The sequence below is a fragment of the Thunnus albacares genome, chromosome 8 (assembly GCF_914725855.1).
Source record: "Thunnus albacares chromosome 8, fThuAlb1.1, whole genome shotgun sequence".
In the NCBI taxonomy this organism is placed as follows: Eukaryota; Metazoa; Chordata; class Actinopteri; order Scombriformes; family Scombridae; genus Thunnus; species Thunnus albacares.
In genome coordinates, this window is record NC_058113.1 from 7359223 (window position 1) to 7383229 (window position 24007).

General features: G+C 40.1%; 1 protein-coding gene across 7 annotated transcripts; it reads right to left on the reverse strand.

Annotated features, from left to right (window-relative positions):
• Positions 1-8774: 8774 nt before the first annotated feature.
• Positions 8775-24007, reverse strand: fbxl4 (F-box and leucine-rich repeat protein 4). Of its 7 annotated transcripts, none has more exons than XM_044359495.1 (10): positions 23522-23577; positions 22583-22648; positions 21327-21961; positions 18805-19138; positions 16385-16629; positions 15871-16084; positions 13896-13967; positions 12305-12429; positions 11985-12172; positions 8775-10739 (listed from the first exon to the last, which is right to left on the reverse strand). In XM_044359495.1, the coding sequence occupies exons 3-10, from the start codon at positions 21821-21823 to the stop codon at positions 10576-10578; spliced, it is 1839 nt and encodes a 612-aa protein (XP_044215430.1). In that variant the 5' UTR covers positions 21824-21961; positions 22583-22648; positions 23522-23577; the 3' UTR covers positions 8775-10575. The 7 variants fall into 7 exon arrangements, with proteins under 7 accessions (XP_044215430.1, XP_044215431.1, XP_044215432.1 ...); XM_044359496.1 differs by lacking the exon at positions 23522-23577 and adding an exon at positions 23023-23514; XM_044359497.1 differs by lacking the exons at positions 22583-22648; positions 23522-23577 and adding an exon at positions 23618-24007.

The window sequence follows — 24007 nt, forward strand, 5'->3', positions numbered from 1 at the left end:
CCTTCATCCGCTTTCTAGCAGATGCAATTAATAGCGCGTCGCGTTAATTACACCTTCCTTTTTATTTAGGTGACTTGGAATTTCCCATTAGGCTCCCAGGGAAGAAAAAACTGCAGTGTTGTGGTGCTGAGCTGAGCTGTGAGGACGCTGAGGGGATTTAGTCGGTGCTCTAGCGCCATCTAGCGACACCAGCGTCACCCGAGGGTGAGTCCACGCTGTCGCGTCATTCATTGTGTTGTTGGGGAGTGTGCGAGGGTTGAGTCAAAAATGAAGAAGAACATAGTCAAATCCATGCTAAATTATCATCTGACTTCAGACATGATGTGTAATATAAGTACAGTTTTGTGGTTTTAGGGAGTTGCTGTGGAGACATTTAGTAATAATATAATAAATGTGAGAAAGATAATAGAGGCCTACAGATAGTTAATGAATATGGATATCAAACAAATATAAAAATATATTAAAATACCATCAAAGAGGCCTACAGTAAGATCAGACTCTTGCTTCTCAGTACCTACTTATACACACACTACTGCCAGTTCTTGAGGACTTTATGGAAATATCATAGGGTTGTTTCATAAGTAAGATGTTTACCATTTTCATATTAATTACTTTTTTGTTGTTTTTCTTGACTGAACTAGTGCTTAGACAATTAATCAATCAATCCATTAGTTGACAGACAGAAAACTGTTCAACCACATGGAATATGTTTTCTCAGTGAAATTACACTTTCAACAATCTGCTTTTTTTTTTTCATTTAAGAGAAATAAAAGAAAGTGTTTTACTACACCTTCTTTCACTTTTTATTGAAGGAAGTGAAGTGTAAAACCTGACAAATAAAACATTTTACATACAGTAAAAGTATGAAAAAAAGCTTATGGTTATATAAACTATATATAACTAATGGTCATATAAAAATAACAAAAAGGTCATATAGTATGCAGTTCAATCTTTGTCATGTCATGATAGTTCCTCTTTTCGTGGTTTTCTACAAACCGTCACTGACTTTTAGTCACGTAGGGGGAAGTATTTCCTGTTCACTTCAATGTGGACGCAGACACACACACACAGTTGTCAGAATGAGGTGGTCAAAGTCCACAAAGTGTATTATGCTTAAATTTGACTTTGTTGAAGTATTGGCAGTATCACCCGAGATTTACCTAATTATCACTGAATTTTCATTGAAAACATCTATGAAGTGTCTGAAAGTCCAACTGATACATTCATTTCAACAAACGTATAATAATATGTCATGTTAACAACAGTTTGCAATACCACTTTTACAGTTATTGGATGTTTCAACTGATATTGAGTGTGTTTACATGTGCATTAGTCTACTGGTTTTGATCATATTTGGGATATGGTGTTTACATGGAACATGAAAAAGCTGTTTTTTCATGTCCCTGTATACATGATTATAACAGTATCCAGGTTTTTGCCTGTAAGTGTGTCATGATTTCTTACCATCTCAGCTGCTATGAGACGGTTCAGAAACCTGGATGAAGTCTTTACATACCACAGTATCCGGGTTTCTATTTGAGTACTCCAGGTAGTATATCCAGGTTTCTCAAAACCAGGTTAAGCTGTTCACATGTGCAAAACATAACCAGGATCCCCCAAAACCTGATCATAACCAGGATACTAGTGTACATGTAAACACACTCAGTGACTTATTGCCCTCCGAAGCTAAAGTAGATCAAAAAAGCAAAAATGTCAGACATTTGCTGGTTTCAGCCGCTCAGATGTGAGGACTTGCTGTTCGTCTGTTTTACATCATTGTAAATAGAATATATTTGTGGTTTTGGAATGTTGGTTGGACAAAACAAGCAGTAGTCCCTTTTCACCAAAGATATTTTGACATGTCACAGTAAGAACAGCACAGGTGTAACAATAAAATGAATGATGGCTGACTTCCATTTAGATGCTTACTGGGACACTTGAACAGAAAAGAGCCATCATGAATGTTATTAGTAACACCTGTGACTTTCCTATTATGACAAGTTAAAATGTCAGCTGTAAAAAAAAAAAAAAACAGAGAGAGAGAAGTTGTGACGGGCATTTTTCATGATTTTGTGCCCTTTTCATCAACCAAACAATTAATCACAAGAATAATGGACAGATTAACTGACAATCCTCATTAGTTGCAGCTGTAGACTCACCAATAAAAAAGTAGATACAGCAAGAAGTCTGGCAGGACACTAACCTGTATGCTGGTTTTACTTAAAAAAAAAAAATCATACTCTACAGCTCTTCCTTGCAGATTCTATCTGTTGCAAGGTGCCCCTAAATATCAGTTACCAAATGTGAAAGGACATCTCAGTGTGGGAAGCCTGTTGAGGCGAGCTGGCAACGTCATGGAGGGTGTCAGCTTGAACTGTTTAAAGTGTCTTTTATACCGATTTTTATCTGGTTATCAGGATTACTGTATCCTCTTCCCCTCTCTATCCCCTCCCTATCTAGCCTGCATTAAAAAGGTATCATCCATAAGTAATCCTGTTTTATTATAATGTTGGTTATTGACCACATTATCTGATCAATAAGAGAGGTGGCCAATGCATCTATCTAATAGAAACAAAGTGGGACATAGAGTATACTTCCTGTTGTCAAGACTTGGTTAAACAAACAATGCTGACTCAGCACATTCAGCCTTGTCACTAAAGGCAAACATTTTATTAGTCATTAGCAGATTCACAAAGTTGTTGGGAAAGTGACAAATTAAAGCATAATTGGACAAAAGGCAGATATATCTGTGTGTCTGCATAATGCAATATAACACTGCGTGTAACAGCATAATGTTTCAGTAGGATTTCCTGGGCTCTAATTAATTTTGAAAATGAATGTTTTTGTGACAAACTTTATTTACCCCCCAGAGATCTTAATCTAATGTCTGTGTACTAAGTTTCCCTGTCGAACATCATGTCCATCTCTGAACTGTGTGAAGATGAATCAGCCTTCTGTATCAATCACTCATTCAATCTGTCTTTCTCTCTTTGCTCGCACCACCCATCCCCCCACTCCCACTCCCCCCCCTTCCCGCCCCCCCACCCACACAGATAACAGTGATACAAGCTCACGAGCTGAACATAATTCTACCGTTTGACATTGTTGTTCTTCAATCTCACTCAGATGCATCGCAGCTAATTACACTTTGCACACTTAAGTACACAAACGCGTGCATGCGTTCATTTGTAAACGAGTTATTGTTTAATTATAACTTCACATGAACTTTGCTGATCAGTGGGGCGAATCGTGTCTCCCCTTCAGCGCATAATTATTCAGCCTATAATTGCTCGGCCTGTTTGTGAAACATGCTCATCTCTCAGCAAGGCCATCGTACACAGTTTCTGTGCCAGATCCTGTCTGCGAACGCCCAGAAGCCTCTAAATGGATCTGTTAAAGGCTGCTGAGAGACTGGTCAGGTTTGGATGGACAACAGTCAGGAGTGCAAATGAAAGAAGACAATCAAATCTAAAAATATTAATTTAATTAAGTTTACCTGTTGAGGTGATACTATCAGAACTGACCAAAGTTTTGCTTTCTTTGTTTAACATTAATAAATACCATGAATCTCACACATATGTGACAAAAAAAAAAATCAACTCAAGATACACTTACTACCTACTAGCACACTAGCTTTATTGGGAACTTTGGACCACAGCTCATGGTCTTCATCAGAGAATGGAACTGGTTCGACCTGAGCCACTCAGCTCAACTGGTGGCCAATGACAATGACACAAGGCTGAAAGCTCTGAAAAGTTAGTATGCTCGTGGCATACTCATCCCAAGGTCAAAAAAATACATTCACATTTTTTTTCAAACTTGAAAATTGAAGTTTCATGTACAGTGCCAGTCAAAAGTTTGGACACACACTCTCATTCAAGGGAATGGGTGTGACTGGTACTGTACAAACAACTGCTGCATATGATCTATATCAGAACAGGATAAACACATGAAATGTTCATCATCTTATATATGGGCACACTATCACATAAAAAGTTGAATACAAATAACTTGGATATATTACAAAAAATAAGATGAAACAAAATAAAATAAAAAATAAAGAGGTGTTAAATTATGTAAACATTATAACAATAATTAAGTTCAAAGAATTTATAGTGTTTGTTTTTCATTTGTTTCAGGAATTTAAAAACCATTAAACTATGGAAGAGACTTGAAGATTTTGTTCTATTCAATTAAACAAAGATGTCATAAGGGTTAATGTATGCAGACGATACTATATTCAATAATTCAGATGGGCAAACTCATCTTTGTAGTGCTTTTAAACTGTCTGTGTCACCGGGTTAGAGTTAGTGAGGAATCTGCTGGACTGCAAAATGGCACAAAACAAGAAGAGTATGTTGTTCATCTAGAGCAGTGCAGTGGTTCCCAACACTGGTGTCCAGACCCCTCACTGGGGTCTGAAGAGTCATGAGGTGATCAAAAGAATAAAAAAGTAAAGCATATTTCTGTATTTTTTATTTTGTTTTTGTTTTCTTGTGAATTACTGGATACTTAAATCATTCAAATGAAATAACCCGAGAAGGAAAAATCACTCTTTGATTGAACTCCTCATGACTCACGTCGTCACTGAGGCCGTAACCTGCAATGAGGGCTCATAAGTAGACGTCATTTTAAGGGGTCACAAGCCAAAAACAACAAATGTCTCCAAGTTTCTGGAAGATGTTTTCTTCGCCTTTAAAAAAGACAAAAACCAAACACAAACAAGTAATGACATGGTGTAACAGGAAACGATGGGTTTTATAAGAAATCCAGTCTTTAATTTAGACAAACATCAACACTGTATCTGCACTGCTAGCATCAGATCAGGTTTGTGTCACTTGTTTACAGTAATTACATCAAGGTATCACAGTTCGACGACATGTACAAATGAAAACTGTCATCCTTGTGGATTTGGACCCGGCTAAAAGAAACGCTGCACCCCTTCCTGCTTCATAAACCTCCTATGGATTATAGTATTTAGATGGCTTTAGGTAACTCAGTGCTGACATTTTCAATATCCTTAAAAACAAAACAAAAATAATACGCTTTAGACACAACAGAGCGAGGACTGACAGCAATGTCTTCATTATTAGACTCTAAGCCGAGAAACTAGAGAAGGAACACCAAGCCACATAATGATGGGTATCACAGTGAGGCCTCCCTCAGGCAGGTCTGAGGCCTGTCGAGTCCCAGCCCGACGACGGCTCGGAGGAGGCAGACCACAGCGCTCTGCAGACATGTATCTCACTGAGGAGAAGACTATTACTGCACTGGTGGGGTGCTGCCATATTTGTCAAGGTATGTTCTGCTGTCACTCATGTGGTTTGTAGATAGAATCAAGAAAAGAAAGAATAAAGAAAGGAGGCATGGGGCAACCACATGCCGCCCCCTAACCCTTCCCCCCTGTTTACATTTTAATGCTGGATTTATTATTCAGGAACAATATTTCCATCCATATATTCCCCCCACAGATTCATCAAGCTATGTCTGTAAGCTCTTGAAAGACAAATAAAAAGCTGAACTAATTGCTGTGGATCCCCCCCTGGATATATCAGCCTCATAGAGGAGCGTGACAGCGAGAAATCAAGCCGTAGCGCAGAGCGGAAAGCCTCCATGAATCACGTTTACATCCACACACACAACAGCAGCAGCAGCGGTGGTGTTGGTGGCTGAGGAATAATCACTGGGGAGGCAGTCCAAATTAATACTTCAGCCGAGGCCGCCTCGTTCTCCGTCATTAGGGCACATTACAGGGCCACAATATACATCATTAAACCAGGCATAAACAATTCATTAAAAGGCCGTTAAGAAGACAAGCTAATGTCACTTCTCCCTGTGGTATTAATAGACTGTAAAATGGCAGAGGGTTAAGGCAAAAAGGATCATTCCGCTACTACTTTCCAGTCAGTCATCCTGACTAATGGCTTCGCTAGTTGTTGTGGATTCAGTAGACGACCCCACTCTTCTCCCAATCACACTTACACGACTCTATTTATGAAGCCTCAGCATGATACAGTAACAATTTACCTCTGTTCTGTCAGTGATGGTGTACTGTTCACCGAAGCTGAGGAATAAGGGCAGATTGAATATTATCAACTCAATGCATTTCTAGCAATGTAGACATTTGGTTCTACAGTTGTACAATTCCTTATAATATCCGTGTCCTCGCAAGATCAGAAGAGGCCTGTAAAAACACACAGAGTCAGAGCCCGCTGTTTCAGTCATCAGCCTTCAGTTTATTTAAAATCAGGTACAAGTGAAGCACCCAGTTTTGTCATGACAGAGGCACAATCTTTTCACACAACAGTGGCCATCTTCTTCAGACCGTTCACACTGTAGCACAGGAAGCATCACTGCACACCCTACCAATAGCACAAAGGTTGACCACGCATCCGGAGTGGGAGAATAAAGAATGCAAATTCATTACACAAAAATAAGGACCTTCCCAGTCACTCAAGGTAGGGAGCAAATACAACACAAACATTGCAAAGTGTTGAACCAAACTGCTTCATCGGTCAAACAGTGACCATTTGTGAAAGGAAACAGCAGATGTCACAATTAGAGAATAGTGTTCATTTCTAAATAGTTTACCTTAAATGAATGTTACTGGTAGTTGTTGTACACATTAAACATTTGCAGTATTTTCATTGTGTTGCTGCAGTAATTGGAGAAGTAATTGTCTCAAAATAAACTTGAAATTACTGCCTGGATTTAGGTGGGCAACACAAATGTGGTGCACATCGTGGCTTCCAGTCAACCAGATATAATATAATTGCTTTCTGCTTCAACTACCTGATTTCCATTCACTTAAGTAACATTTGCATCATTTGAATGGGAAGGCTGGTATATGCACGGTTACTGTCACCACACCCATTCTGTTTAAAACACAACTCAGACTGAAAACAAACTATCAACATAATATATATATCGATCTCAACATAAATGCAATTTTGAAAGAAACAGTCTAGTATTTGGAGGTTTTCCATCAATTAGATTGAAGGACTGATATCTATTTGATTTCTGCCATTCAGCACAATGATCAGTCAGGGACATGTTTAGCCTAGCAAACATGTAGCACAAGGACTGGAAGAAGGGGAACTGCTAGCCATGCACCATCAAAAGCGGAAGAAATGCACCTTTAAACAGCAACAAAGTCTTATATAGTAGAACAAGCTGTCTTCCATGCTACACATAGTCACTGTGGTTGTTTGTTAAGCAACAGCTCCAAAGCTAAATCTGTCTAAAACCACAATGTCCTCTTTTTATAGTCTACTTCTGTATGTGATCACTAAACAAGATACAACACATAAATAAGACAGCTCTGAGCTTGCTGGAAAGCTTTTATTTCTTCTGTTGACAGAGCTAGGCTCACAGTTTTCCTCTGCTTCCTTTCTTTGTGCTAAGCTAAGCTAAACATGTACTGAAAACAATGAGATGAAATTAATATCATTCCTGTCATTTGACTTTAGGTAGGAAAACGTGTTTCTCAAAAGATAATGAATTTAAAAGGACCAGTGTGTAGGATGTAGTGGCATCTAGCAGTGAGGTTGCAGATTGCAACCAAATGAATACACCTCCCCCTCCCCGTCCAAGCATGTAGGAGAATCGACGGTAGCGGCAAAACTCGAGAAAAATGTGAAAGGCCCTCTGTAGAGTCAATGTTTGGTTTGTCTGTTCTGGGCTACTGTAGAAACATGGCGGTGCAACATGGCAGGTTCTGTGGAAGGGGACCCGCTCCCTATGTAGATATACAGGGCTCATTCTAAGGTAACAAAAACACAATGATTCATATTTTCAGATGATCATACACTAATTAAAACATACTTATGAATATTATATTCCATTTAGGCCAAGTCTGTTCCGCTTGATGTCACTAAATTCTACACACTGCACCTTTAAATAAAATTTGCATCACACAAGGAAATATAAATAAATATTTTGCATATTAATTAACATGGCTGATATACAATATATGGCATATAAACTGGTCAAATATAGCTGTGGGACTAAAGACCAGGTTTCAGCATATCACTTTGGTTGAAGGGTGTAAAAGCAAAGCATGTCACCACAATCACATGGACATCACACCACATTCAAACAGGAGTATAAGGCACAAATATCTCTTAAATATTGACTAGTAGCGTATGCTTAAAAGAAAACTTCAAGTTTTTTCAAAAAGGAAATGCTTTTCAAGCACTTCTGCCACACTGCAACAGTGGCTTCAAATATTACAAAAATTAAATAATTAAGAATAGCAATATATGTTTTCACAATCATACAATTATGGCAACATTCAACACCCAATAAGCAAATCGTTTTTTCCTTTGTCTTAGTTAAATCAGTGCTAACTGATCATTTGTGTCATGTATGTTTCTTGTTTAACACCGACAGCAGGTAAACTGACAGTCTGGTGGTACCGTCTGTAGAGTTGTCTGTTGTGCTGGTTTCTGGAGTAAAAGATATGTAAAAAAAAACAACAACAACAACAAAAATGAAATATATAACCCCTGAGATTCAGGAAAAATACTGTGGTCACATACAGTATTTACACTGTGTCATTTTAACATGCTATCCTCAGCTCAAGACAGAACTCTGTCCCATCAGTGTAACTTCATTTTGGTAGGTAAGTAATTAGATGGCTGTAGTTTAACAGCAGTGACAGACAGCTCAGTGCGAATGACAACAGAAAAAGCGTGCAACATCATGACAGCTATGTGGAAGTGGTGATAAATTTAGCATTTAGCTTTGGAGACAAAACTGTTGCTTCCAGATCCTAAAAGCACAACACCCCTTTATTTCCTTAAAATTAAACAGCCAATAGAATGACTAACTAAATGAATGACATCTATAACCTCAGAATTCATAATTATCAATTGATCTTAATACCATTAACATTGTTCTGGCTAATTTAAGAACCCAACCTGAGTTTTTGCTTTAGTTGGGCAGGATAAAGTGATGAGAACCATCTAACATAACTAAATATTAAAGGGCAGATTTAAACAGATATTGACCCAAAACAGGGAAGTAAATGTGGTGACTCATTATCTCAATTACACCTCTTTTCTAATGAATATATTATGATGTATTTATATTTATTTATTATTTATATATTTATATGATTAACCAAAATACACATGCAGAACACAAATAACTTGTGATACTTGAATTAAAGGTTTACTATGCAGGATATTCCTAAAAAACAATGTATAGACTCATAGAAAAATAATCCCTGTCAATCATCACTTATGATCCACTAGAAGTGAGTGGCTGTGTTTTTATCTGCAGAGACTCTGCCCTCTACCTGTATTTTCTTATTACCTTATTATTTTGCTGTGTTCAGGACTTTTCTGGGTGTCAACCTCTGGGCAGTGGGTGTGTAGCCCCCAGCCAATGACAGCAAGCAGGATGTGAGGTTGGTACTCTATAAAAACGTAGCGACTTGGTTACATTGCGGTCTCTGTCTCTCTTCTCTGCTCTCTGTCTGTGTGTCTACTTGACCGAGGGCGGGGCTAAGCTACACGTTATTTGTGCTTTAGAACGTAACCACCGTGAAACAATCAGAAAATAATGTTTTATTTATTTGATTCACCGCTTTGTTCTCGTTAGCGCTGCTCCCTCTCTTCATTCACTCTTTAGTTCGCTTGACCACCACTGCTCTCTCTCTCTCTCTTTCTCTCACTCTGGCGTTGTTGAGCCAAGGAGGAGGGGCAAACTTTGAATATTGTGTTTACAAACACCAACTGACAAATCCTGCATAGTATACCTTTAAGGTTTGAGTTGACACAATCACTGTGTGAAATAAGGCTGCATTCTCTCCTTCACTTTCACTCCTGATGCCTTTGAACACAAACTATCATGTATGATTTCATATGATTAAATCAAACTGGCTTGATGTTGATGTTTCCTTCAGAATGGAATAACAAGTCAGTGCTTTGATAGCATCTCTGATCTTCTTGCATTAAAACAGCAAATGATTACTGCACATTCTGACAAGGCACTGACCAAGGCCCTGATCTTTAATTATGTAACAAGCCATGACAACCAAATCTTATTGTAGCTTTCCCAACAGTTTCCAATAAGGGTTTATTTTCACACTTTTTTGTCCCTTTTCGTCGCACTAACAAGATGTTTAGGGGAGGATTGCTCACAAATGTGGCTTTATTTTGTGACTTACATCCAGTACCAAGACATATTTCCTGGCCTTGTGTTGCTTGGCAATACATAAGTGGTGATTCATATTCTGGGAAGATGTTGCAGCTTTACTGCAACGACCCTGATTTTAAAGTGTCCAAAAAAATAACAACAAAAAATGTCTCACGTTCTATAATCCTGTGACTGGGAGTCTGTAGTTGTTTGTGTTCAGCGTGTTAATCCAAAGAACCTCCTCACCCAGTCTGACTGCTTTATTTACTGACCGCTAAAAGAAGATGTTGTCTGTGATGCAGCTGCAGGCAGTTCTGCAATCTTCTCCAGCGATCTGACCTGCCTCTTATTCGCTTTTGGGGCAGTGTCTGCTGGCGAGCACCTCCCTCCACTGACTTTCTCAGGACAGTGAGAAATGAGACGATGCTGGGGTCAGTGAGTGAAACTCTTCTTGATGGCCACATTGGGGAAGAGGCCTGACAGCTCTTGGACGACCCGCATGTCTATCTGGGAGCAGAAAGAGACGTCCAGGAGGAGAAGTCGTGGACACGACTGGAGGAGTTTCTTCAGTGAGGCAGCACTCACCAGGCGTGTACCTGTCCATTATCACAGTCACAACAGAGATACAAATGTAAATAAAGCAATTTATTACATTTCAAGGTCTGAGTAGATCTGCTGAAATAAAGTGCACCTGCAAATTTCTGAGTAAATCAAATAAAAATTCCTCTCGAATATGTCATATACTATGTATATTTACAACTGATACATATATGTTGAGTCCAGACCCAAATAACATGATTTATGTTTATTGCTTGCTACACGTGATTTACTCTCCAGCATACAGACTGATCCAGCTTCTTTAGCACACCTGTAATGGCCACAGAACTGATACATCAGCATAGCCAGCCTGAATAACACAATGCTACTGCGCTGTCAAGCTCATCAACTTATGCAACTGGAACTATAGTGTTAGTGCATAGCAGTTACTGCTGTGGTGAGCTGTTGCAACTGTGCTTTGTGGGCAATATTTTATTCATATTAATATTAAGCATATTATAAGGTTTCTGTTTGCAGTGAACTTGGGAGGGGTTTTTTGGTTCATTCTCTAATGCAAACTTGGCATTGAGCTTGCAACAGAAATGTCCGCTGTAAAATTATAGTTCATTTATGGCCATGTATAATCACAGATTAATGCACGAGAAACATTCACAATATGAATTCTCATTAATTTAACTTAACTGCTTAAGTTAACTTAACTTTAATTGGTCCTGCTTTACACCCATGCCAGCTATTATAATCACTATTCATATTTCTATTATTATTGTTGTTGTTGTGCTTCGCTGTCTCTCTCTCCCCCTCCCTCTTTCTCTCTTAACCCAACCGGTCAAGGCAGATGGTCGCCCACCTAGAACCCGGTTCTGCTCCAGGTTTTGATTTGGTGGTATATAAATAAAACTGAATTTAAACTGAATTAAAGGAGAGGATGAAAATAAATCATCTTCCAGGAACATGAAATGTATTTGTGAGCATGTAAAACCCTGTTTTGATATTGACCCTCTCACTTATTGCTGTGATGCTGGTCAGGTGTAAAAAGAGAGGCAACACTGTTGACTTGGAGTTATGACAGGGCAGTCTACACATTTTTGTGGCTTTGGCATTGTTCTTAAAGCCCTTCCTGACACTGTCCCATATTGAATAATGCTCTGTTCAACAAGAATATAAATAAAACATAAGTTAACAACTACAATTAGATCATTCATTATGGCTGTCATGAACAAATAATCAAGCATTTTGGCAAGTCCTACTTTATAACCTGTATGCTGTATCAGGTAAGAGCTTACCCAGTATATCGAGGTGCTGCAGTGATGGGCAGCTAGTGGCCAACTCTTCTACGTCTGAGTCGCAGACTGTACGGTTGGCAGTGAGGAAGAGCTTGCGCAGGCGCGGCAGGCTGCGTGCGAGGTGCTGGAAACATCCGGCGCTGCTCTGCAGTGTGGGACACCAGCCCAGGTCCAGCTCCTCCAGCATTCTGAGCACCCACAGACCAAACAGGAAAACTGGTGTGACTCAGTCTACACATCAGTCAATCGCACATTCACTGCTAGCACATCAGTTCTGCTTTGCACTTTACTTATTTTAGATCATAGTTCATGTCGCTTACCTGCAGCCAGAGACGAGTTCAGCCAGGCCTCGATCTGTCAGGTTTCTGCAGCGCCACAGGTCCAGTGAACACAGAGAACGGCAGCGAGCAGCCAGCATACTGGCCACAACGTCATAGTCCTCGATCTGCAGCGACAGGCAGCAGTTTAGGTCTACTTACACTCGCTCTAGCATGTGCAGCACATGTAATGCTGTTTAATGCTTCATTGTGGATCTCTGGAGGGTTCACAGCTGGGCATTCCTGTATGCACCAGCCTCCCTAAAGCTGCAGCTGATTCAGAAATTATGAATAATGGTTACTACATTGGTGTGTTGTTTTAAATGTTGCTGTGAGAAAGATTGAATCAGTGTGTCAGCCAGTAGCCATTTTTCTCTAACCGTTTTGTGTATTTTGAACAAACTTTTGAAATGTAGCGATAATAAAACGCTGATTAGCTGCATCGGCTGGTTTGAGGCACATGACCTGGCTTCCACAGGAGAGGACAAAGCTCTAACAGGCAACATCTCCACCAGAAGAAAATAGAATAGTCTTTCAAAAACTAATTTGTATTTGCGTGGCTGTTATTGTTCTTTGGTGTCAGGTAATGTTGGCCATATTTCATCCTTTCATCCAAAGGTGAAAGTAAAAAAAAAAAAAAGCAATTGAACAGCCAGTGCAGGTACCTTACCCATGGAGATGACAGTATGCATAGCAACGGAGGGGTATTAAAAACACTGGCTGAAAGAGTCACTGTCATCATGCGTTTCTATTGCAAAGTGTTGCATAACTAATGATGACACTACCACCTTAAGAAGGAGCACAAGAGGAAACTGCCTGAAAATGTAGCATTTCCTTCCACATTTTCTCAATTGCTACATCAGTATTTGCATCAAACATCCATTCATTGGAATAGAAACTCTGCTAGTGACGAGGTGGGTGAGTGAGTCATTGTGTTGACTGAATGAGTGAGCAAATTAGACAATCTGTAAATGAGTAAACATGTGCTTGTGATGAATTTTCTTTTCTTTTTGATATATCTTTTCGAAAAATAGGCACAGGATTTGCCTAATGCCTAATCATAATCATCGTGAAAAATTAAACATTTTTTAATGGGGCTCAGTTATTAATCTAATGAATGTATGTTTCAAAAAATGCTGGATTTTAACATCAACATACTTGTCTCTCCTTCAGTGTCACACCATGTACCACAGTATTACTATCTAGATTTGTGTCTGCTCCATATGTTGTATTACGGTATGTGTGTGTATCTTTTAACTGATATTTTCACTGCAATGAAAAGTGAGGCTGAAGATGAATTTCCAGGCAAGGTTGGACAATAAAGGCGTATTCTCTTCAACTGTGTTCAAATCCACTTTCACTCTCCTCATCTATTTTACACCCAACCAGTTTATTGTTAGCAGCTCAAATACTGCAACACAACTGATGTTGGTGCCATCTTTTGGACAAGCTGCTCTGCAACAACAATAAAGGCCACATGGAAGTTTGTGTAGTTAACAGGCTGTGCTTTATTTGGACCTTTTCCTGTGTACTGGTATATGTGTGTGTGTGTGTGTGTGTGTGTGTGTGTGTGTGTGTGTGTGTACATTCTCACCCTCACACAGCTCCCTAGGTTGAGATGTCTCAGCTCTATGCAGAAAGTCAGGATGCTCAGAATAGCTGTTTGCTGCAGAGACAACAAGGAGAAAGACAACAAAGATGCATTTTGTTACCCAAATTATCATTGTATATAAACTGTATCCATTCCAATTTTGTAACCAGCAGTGTGGTTATATTTAAAGATTCCCTCCAGACATGTGTCAAAATATATAAAAATACTCTGCTTTGAATTATCATTTGTGTTTGATATGGTCAAACAGCCAGAAAAGATGAAACTTCACTTAAATAACTGCTGTATTGAAGCCATCCCAACAACAAAATCCCTCAAATAAACCCCCTGAACATCTTATCTAAGTGTAAATCTAAAAGATATACATTAAAAGGATAATATGTGTTTAAATAACAGCAACAGGTTCAGTCATGTCTGTCAGCGTTCCTGTAAAGTGATTTCCTGTCAACTCACTGGTGCACTCAGGTGAAACTTACTGTATTTAAGGGAATTTAATATTGTACAACATAGTTTTTACGTCTCCTCACTCAGACAAGCACAGTGAGGACAGAGACCTCTCCAGTGGCACTGCAGCTAGCATAGAAATATGGGAATTCAACACTGAGATTGCCAACACATGTACCTCAGTGGCAAGAGAAAGTGTCAGACATGAAAGCGAAAGCCTCCTGTGTCTATGCACGTGTGCTCGAGTCTGTCGCTGGCATCTATATAAACGCCTCTCTCCGGTGAGCTAGCCATTTAATTAGAGCCATGACAGGGTAATGACAGCTGAGATGTCAGGGCCTCAAACAGACACACAGCCCGCTCTGTCTGCCTCGGTATAAACAACCTGCAGCATACTGCCTGGCTCCACCGCAGAAACTCTACACTACACTCCTGCCCACAACGCCACTCTGAAACATGACAAACACCGGAGAAAACACTGAGCTGCAACACAACAACATGAGCCAGTGGTTTTTACACGTCAGACAGGCCTGAACCTGAACACAGGCAGTACGTGTCTTTAAGACCCCCTGGGCTCAGAGTTGACTCAGTTCATCTTAAAAAGCAACAACAAAAGAGGATTAACAGCGCCCGGCCCAAAACATGTACCATCGAATAAGCAGCTTGCGGAGATCTTCAGTCCATGTAAACACAAATTCAAGAACATTCACCAACATTACAACAAGATGGGTTGTTTGACGAATTTGAAGTTAAATCTTTAGGATACTTTCATGCACACCAAATTCTGTTTATTTTTTCTGTCTTTTCTTAAATCTTGTGAAAGGCTGCAGAGTTTGACCTCTTCAGGACTTTGAAAACTATTCAAATGCTTTGGTTAAACTGCTCATGCAGCTTGTGGCAAACGGTCATGGGTCACAAGCTAAAAAGGTTGTGAACCAGTGGGCTAAAGCCTCAAATGATCTGGTGTGATTTCTTCTAGTCTTCTCACAAGACCAAACATAGTATAACTTATTGATACACCAGAAATAATGCAAGCTACCGAGCAGAAACAGAGAAAGTATATATTGGTTTGTTCAAAGCAGTAAAAGATGAAGACACAACAATCTCTCCTACCATCACTAGATGAATTTGGTCTACAGAAAGTCTGCAAGCAAAAAATGAAGTGATGAGAATTAAAGGAAAACAATAGTAGTAATGAGAACTGAACTGAATTTGTGGAAGAAATGTAGCATTTCTTGCTTTTGCTACATAACAAGAAAGCTTGTTCACTTGAACCTAAGGACACTCTACTATAACTTCCTGGTGAATTATATTAATAATGGAAAATTAGCAAAAAAATAAAAAGTGAAGAAATGTAGGCTTGCATTTCTAGAATGTAACTAAGGAACCTACAAACAGTGAGGGGAAGCATTTGGGATACAAAGATATCATTAACCAAGCAACAGTTGACCTGCTGTGTATTTGGACAGGACAGGTGTGATTGTGGTTTCCTAGATACAGTGTTGACCATGCCTACCTCTATCTTGGTACGGTAGAGCACCAGCCTACGGAGGCGTGTTAGTTTGGATATGTGCGTGAAGGCCTGCGGGTTGAGGCGGTCACAGGAGGACAGGTTGAGCTCCTGCAGCCCCGGACAAGTCTGGGAGATGACCTCCAGACAGGCTTCAGTCAGGAAGTGGCAGCAAGACAGCTCCAGGCAGACCAGGCTGAGACCACAGGTCTTCATGAAGCTGAGGAGGAGAGAGGTAGAGAGACAGGAGTGAAAGGAGAGAAAGAAAACAAGGAAATACATTCATCCCACATTAGCAACCCCCTAGTTCATTGTCTTCTGTTGTCATTTTGCACACAGTGCATTCAGGGTTAGTTCAAGTCAGTTTTTTTTTTTCAGATTTCAGGCTAATAGAGGTAAAGAAATAAACGATGACTCACATCCCCTCACTCTAAGCAAATGTTTGTGCTTGTGAGTACTTGCTAGTTTTCCAAGGTCATTTCCCCTTTTTCTAGCACTTGTGGCGTGCTGACAGTCTGACCTGCTGAAGCCGGTCAGGGTGAGAGCTCCACGGTTGCCGGTCCAGGACAGGTTGAGCCTCTGGAGGAGGGTGCAGCGACTCTGCAGGTGTCCCAAGGAGGCGTCACTCAGCCGGGCCCAGTATGGCTGCAGACTCAGCTGGGTGTACTGCAGCGGGTCGCAGCAGTGCTGGTGCAGCAGCTTGCAGCTCTGGGCCAGACGGCAGAGGTCTGGCAGGGTCAGGTGGCTCAGTATCAGCTGGATGAGCTATGGATGGAAGATGGGGGGAGGAGAAGAGAAGAAAAAGGGAAAGGGTAAAAGCAACAAAAAGAAAGAGGAGAGACAAACATCAAACAGGTTAGATGGTAGCAGAGCACAGTATGAAATAGACAATTAAAGACTATAGTAGAACCTAGCAGAGAACAGAGAATAACAGGGTAGAGTAGAGAATGTTAATTGCGTCCCCTCTGTCAGGCAGATCTAAATAGTGGTTATCTGGGACACAAAGCAATGATAGCAGGATCAGTGCGGAGGTGAGCCGGCTTGTTCTGCGCTGTGTTCCTATGCTTCTCAAAGAGAAAGAATGACTGCGCTTGTGTGAGTGTGTTTGTGTTGCAGTGAATTAACAATACACGGCGTTCAAGCGGGTATCAGCTGACAGATAATAGCTATATTGTGTTTCTGAAACAAACACACCGCAGTTGTGAGGACTGCTGTTAATGGCAGCGGTTTGGAGAGGAGATAAGAGAAGGAATATCAAGAGCACTGCCTGTGTTTTGAAGCTCTGCTAAGACAACATGATACGTCTGTACGAGATGAAAATGACTCCGTGTCCATGAGTGCACGCAAGATACAGCGTCAGAATGGGTCCAAGCCACAATGTTCATGTATTTGTGTTTAATACTATTAAATACAGCGCTGCATAAGGGTTTTAGGGTTATGATTGTACACTTTGATTTAATATTCCAGTATTTTACACTGTATTGGTGTGATCATAACCTGCTGTGAATTCAACAATTCACAGAATCTTGATAATGGTGTCAAATATTATTATATCAATTATTTTTCGGGGATTAGTGGACAAACAGAGGCAAGACTTGTCTGTTTCCACTTCTCATTATCAGGCTAATTAAATGTGCAGTACATGGCCTAAAACAACAGAAGATCATCAAAGCTTTAACAGCTAAAATAACAGATCTCACGTGCTGGGTGACAGTGCTAACCACTATACCATCGTGCCGGTCACTGTATGACAATGCATTTCAAATAACTTCAGAATGGAAGGTTATGTAGTTTACAGACAGATACATCTATAAATAACGTTACTTAAGTTGATGTTGCTCCTTTTTATTCTGAAATCCAAAAAGTAGACAAACATCTGTTTTGAGCTTTTCTGGCACTGGCTTAATTACACCCACCATTTCTATGGGTCCCAGTAGAACAGTAGGTTAGTACCACCATACTTGTGACAATGCAACAAAATGATCACTGGAGTGAAACCTTAAAGGAATAGAATTTTTTAAAATGGGCTTATTTGCTTTTTTTTTACAGAGAGTCTGATGAAAAATGTGAGTTACAAAAAGCAGATAATTTGAGATTGAATATTGAATTTTTTCCCACTTCTAACAGTAGTTTAAATTTTGAGTAAAAAGTGACAGTTGCCAGTGAGATCTGAGGACTGTCCTGAGTAAAGGGGACGTATTTTCTGACAAGATTTTTTGAATTACAGTTTCAGTGCTGTGAACACCACAAACAAAATTCCATTCACATCTATGGTGTTGGCAGAAATCTCAGAGACAGACATCTCAAAACCTTGACACATAAAACCCAAACACTCTACGTATGGCTACATACTTTCTGGGATAATTGAATTTTTGATGAAGTGACCCTGTAAAGAGTAGTTTGACATTTTGGGTAAAATGCTTTTTTTCTTTCTTGCCATGTGGTAGATGAGTAGATTTATACTGATCACGCTGTCTGTTCAATATGAAGCTGGAGCGAGGGGGCAGTTAGCTTACCACAAAGATTAAGGGCAGGGGTAAACAGCTAGCCTTGGTCAAAAGGCTAAAAAAAAAAACTACCAGCACCTCTAAAGCACACTAATTAACACTTCACTGTATAACGCGTTTGTTGCCTAGCAACCTCACAGTGATGACAGCCTCAAGGCTGTAGCTTCATATTTGGCGCACAGACATGAGAACGTTATTAAACTTCTTAGCTTACTCTCTGTAAGAAAGCAAATAATCATATTGTCTCAAATGTTGTACTATTCCTTTAACATATATTTTTATACTAAAGAGATTCATTAAAACTGATGTTCAGCAGCAGTCAAAAATATTCCCGTCTGGATTTATAGAATCACTTCTTAATAGCAAAAATAAATGTTTTCCTTTCCCCAGCCCTGAGTGATTTACAGTACACATCATCCTGGTCTGTAATCACCTCATAGGGCAGTTTGTCAAAGTAGCCGTTTCCTGTCCTCTGGTGCTTGCCATCTCCTTGTCTGAATGGACCTCCCACATCAGAGAGCTCCTCCTCGCTGTCACTCAGGTCACTAATGTCGATGATGGGCATCTTATAGAGCGCCAGCATGGGCCTCTCTTTTACCCCGCGCAGGATAACAGCATCCAGCTCAGTGTAGTAGTCCAGCAGAGAGCTGTTGACCTCCAGACGCAGTAGGTTAGTGGGGAAGTTGATGTGCTTGATGTTGGGTGAAAACTGGCGTGCCTGGGGTGTCAGCACCTTGGTAGGCTCCCCTGACCACAGCACCTCCCACCTGGACAAAAGAAAGTGTATGGAATGTTGTACTGTACAGCCACAACAACATTCCTTAAAAGCTGGCCAACTAGAGTCTACGTAGACAGTTGGCTTTAATTCAAAGGGGTGAAGGGTGAGTGAAAGCAAGTGAGCACCTTCCATCTCAGATTTTCTTTCCTGAAAATATGGCTCATAGCAGTTGCTTTGTGTGTTCCAGTCTACTTGTATTATTGCACACAGTATCCATTGAACCTACAGTCATTTATGACTCAACAGGGGCACCACAGTGTTTTATATATCTTATAACACCTCACCACAGTCATAATCCATCAAGATTACATACCATGACTTTTGTCTCTCACTTTTCATCTTCAGCTGCTGTCTCAGTGTTTCATGTTTTGTATGCCTCATGTACAGACACTTCCCATGGCACAATGATTTCTATAAAAAGAAGTCTTAGTGTTGAACAGCACTGTGCCTTGTTCACAACTTCAAAGATTGCTAGTTTGATAAAAAACCAGCAATGACTCATGAAGGGCGACTCATGGGCAGCAATGAACTAGCTCATTCCTGTTGTCCACACTGCTCCACAAAGGATCCACAAAGGATTGTCAAATGTTAACATTTTGTTCAACTGGTGAAAGTCGTGTTCATTTTAATACAGGTGGCAAATCAATTTTTTTTTGTGGTACTGTTAGTAGATAAACATCTTTATTGTAGGGACACATTTAAAACATTACAATAGCCGTGTGGCGATCTGGCGATGTATTCACAGTTTCACCAGGCCAGTCAATCACATTTGAAAAGGCTTTTTTTTATGTAACATGACCTTATTTTCCTACCAAGTGCCTCTTTTAAGGGTGGCCATAGGGCTGGACACGCAGGTGGTTTAAGAGAAGCAATATTTTAAAAGTATGGGTTTGTTTATTATTTCTTTTAATTTATACAGAAGAGTACATTATACTAAATCACTAAAGAGCATAGTGAGCATGCTTATGGTTGGGAGAGTGACGTGAGCATGATTGTCAAACAGTCATTATTGCATACTGTTTTCGTTGTATGTAACCTTCAATTAACAAAGAAGTCTCTTAAGATACATCATCTCTTTTACAAAGGAGACATGGCCAAAGTGGCAGCGTGAAATAGGTGTCACATACTTACTCACTGTATGTATCACAGAAAGAGATTTGTTTACTGAAAATGTGCTCAATACATGTCCAGGACTTAATTTCTTTTTTGAAAAAACTACTATATCCAGATCCCATTATTTACAATAAATTGTGACTCAGTTAATAATAATAGCTACTTTCAACAAGAGACAGTAACCTGCACAATGTGATTTCAGCGTTGTGCAAGATTGTATTGTGCATAAAGTGTGCCTTAATAAAGGCTTGTGACAGAGAGCTACTCTGCCAGAATATTAAAAGTTAACCCTGTTACTTCTGTACTGCGGTTTTTCAGCCAATAAAGAGTCGATCTGGTTGGTTCCACAGAAGTAACTACCTTCTGTACACATTCCTGGTGTTTTTCCCACAGCACAAGGTCATTAGAGGACACATTCATATCAGTCAGTTTAGCAATCAAATACCACTTTTACAACTGCAGAGGCAACCCTATGTTTAAATTTGAAAAAGAACATTTTGCCATGTCAAGTGAACTTGTAAAGTTTTGAATCACTGGCACATTAGACTGAGTTGATACATAACAGCATGCTGTCTTGTCTTTTATTCAATGTTGATTTCTCTCTTTGATCTGTATTTGCACCACCTGTACTGATCCCTTAGCCAGGAGTTATGTTTTTCTTTAGAGGTTTACTTGTAGAACGAGTCCCTCTAGAAATACCAGCTGAACTTCTTACTTCTAAAAGTCAATTTGTGGTCCATTACAAATACAGGTTCTACCACACGTACGGTTTTCTCTTTAGACTATAATTACAGACACTTGAGGCTTACATTTGCCCCTATTAGTTTCATTATTACATAGCAGAAACAATTCTTACATCAGTTTGCAAGAGCATAATGCAAGTAATAAACAGCAAGTAATTCAGATAATTCCTCTAATGCCACCAGGGTACCAGGCCTGGCTTCTCATCTAAAACCGTGCTTACTTACTGCATGGTTTTCTTGATGGTCTTAATTGACTAAACCTTCAAGTTAAGCAGTGAGAATGTCTGATGATGGTTTTCCAGGACAGATGATTGCCTTTACCTGACATCAGTTGGTGGGTTCTGGGAGAAAGGGTTGTGTGAGCAGGCCAAGATCTGGACGATGGCTCCAGGGTAATAAGTTTCAAGCACCTCAACTGCTGTAGGGTAGACAGGCTCCTCGAAGCCCAGCTCAATATAATCCTGGCTGTAGAAGCCTTTGGGGGTGCGGCGGAAAGGTGGCGGAGCACTGGCACATTGTTCCCACCACGTCCCATAAGCCCTGAAAACAGCTGTCTGGGTGAAGTCCCCGGAGCTGGGGTAGACATTGGGTACCCCAGCCAGGTTCCACATGGTGTAGGACATGCTATTCTCACTGCCATAGTGGGAGCTGAAGTCCAAAACCTCCTTGGCATACTGCTCCACTTCCACACTGACCGGCAACACCGCCCGCTGGCCGGATTCCACAGCTCGTCGACTGGTCAGCGCCTCGCCACGAGTCCCACTCCTGGAGCGTCGCCGCAGACAGATATAGTAAAACATGCTCAAGAGGGTTAACATAGGGAACTCTGGGGCTGATGGGGGCAGTGGGGAGAAACGGAGGCTAGAGGGAGGAAGAGCCTCCACCTACTGGATGCACACTGCCTCAATGGCTGCGGTGTACAAAGCGCAGGCTAGCGGCCCGGCTGCATGCATGACCTGTAGGTTAGGCAGAGACAAACACACACACAGTGAGAGTGAGAACAGCAACACAGCAGGGAGGAATTTGTGTCAACTATATTTTTTAGCTGAATGTAAAGTGCGATTCCTAAAATATATTAATATACAAGTCTTGTTTAGTTAAAAACGAATGTTAATCAACAGCTCCTTGTGTACTTTGAGCACTTACAGGAACACTTTCAGAAGACAAAAGCTTAGGGAGTCTGAGTGTAAATACTATACTTATAAATTTGGGAGTGTAGCTTTTAAAGCTTATTTATGGGAACATCATATAATGCTATCAATGGAATACTGTCTTACTGAGCAACCACACCTAGCATTAATGTGACTCATGGTGACACTGCATATCTACAGTTGCCACAGCTACCCATCATCAAAAGGTAGCAATGTACTGCTGCTAGTAAGGAAGCGTGTTAGCACACTTTAATCTGAATACTCCCTCCACTCCCTAATAGCTTGTACCCTGCAGGTTTTGTGACTCACTGACAGTTACTCCACATCACACACACAAACCAAGAGTGGCTCATTAACTGGCAGGATTGAACAAAATCTGCAGGATGCCAGAACTTAAAGGTCAGTATGATCCCACATGTTACACACCTTCACCACAACTCTACAGCAATCAGCACAGGTACATAACTGGTACACCGTTAAAAAATTAAAAACCTTCAAAAACAAAAAACAAACAAAAAAAATGCTGGTATGCATTTTTCAATTCTGCAGAATTCCATAATTAGCATCACTTCATTGAAATATGTCAAAGTTCACCAGTTATTCACACTTCAAATGAAGTAGCTATACACCTGCAGCCTGCAGTAAGCAATGCAAACTACAATTTGTTATCCAAATGTAAACAAAAGGGCAGTCCCACCATCTATGTACAAAGCAGGACTGGAACCATTGCTATCAATCAAAAATTAGTTGGAAGGTCTTTTGAACACTGAACTAAAACCAGAGAGCAATTAAAACTAGGTTGTTACTAATGCTGTAGCATCAGTGTTTTTCTATGCATTGATATAAAACATAAGCTCTAGACATACGGTACAAACTGCACGTAGCCATTCGGGTAACGTTAGTCGGTCTATCAGTGCTACTGAGAAACTGCTACAGAGTTTAGCATTAAGTCTGTTTTGTTAAATGTTGCCTGTCATCTGGCTTTCTTTATGTGCCGAGGACACTACATTGTAACTTAGAAATGTAGCTGTTAACGTTAGCTATATTATCCTAAAACCTTGACTAACTTTACAAGCATTTCTAATTTTACATGACATTAACATTAATATAAGCTAGCTGTCACTGAAAAACGCTTTTCTAAAGACAATATTGACTACTTGCGAATAACAAACCAAACAAAAACCAAAACAAAAGGCGAGCTGCCTCAGTCTTTGCTGTTAGTGTTTATGTTCAATAGCTGGTGTTAGTTAGCCAACGTTAGCTAGCTAGCCTAAAGACTAGCTGAGCTGTCACAGACTGTTAGCTTCCGTAGCCAGCTTTCCAAAACTGAGCAATCAAAGAGGACGGAGCAGAAGTTAAAATTACGGTAAACGTAGGTCGATATATCCATTCATAAGGATAAGTCCTCTTCTTTCCTCTTTCAGGATATTTCAACCACCAAACCACATTCCTGACATTTACCTTATGATGCCTTCACTTACAGTCGGACAATGCATTTCCACGCCAAGCGCACACTAGAACCAACCCTAATAATGGGAAAATAATGGTAGGAATATCGGAAATTTGTATGATATCCACGTTTTTTAGACGTTGGGTTTAAACCAAAAGTGAAATCAATAAAGGTCGTGTAATGAATTGAGGTTAAAACGATATGTTCTGTAGAACTGCTTATTTCTCCTCTTCATTACACGCTACCGCACTAAACAGCTAAATGTGACTTAATTTTCAAAAGATTAGATAGAAGAGAAACTATGAAATGTCCATTTCCACACTGTTTGGTTCAAAAGGGTTAACTGAATATGCGGATCGTAAGACGTCTGGAATTGGATAGAGCTACGTAGGAACATTAAA

Excerpts from the sequence above, each read along its gene's own strand:
- fbxl4 (XM_044359497.1), bottom strand. The coding sequence starts at position 21,823 with ATGTTAACCCTCTTGAGCATGTTTTACTATATCTGTCTGCGGCGACGC. Across the intron at positions 19,139-21,326 it reads AACCCACCAACTGATGTCAG|GTGGGAGGTGCTGTGGTCAG; the intron begins GTAAAGGCAATC and ends TCTTTTGTCCAG. Across the intron at positions 16,085-16,384 it reads ACCCTGACCGGCTTCAGCAG|CTTCATGAAGACCTGTGGTC; the intron begins GTCAGACTGTCA and ends TCTCCTCCTCAG.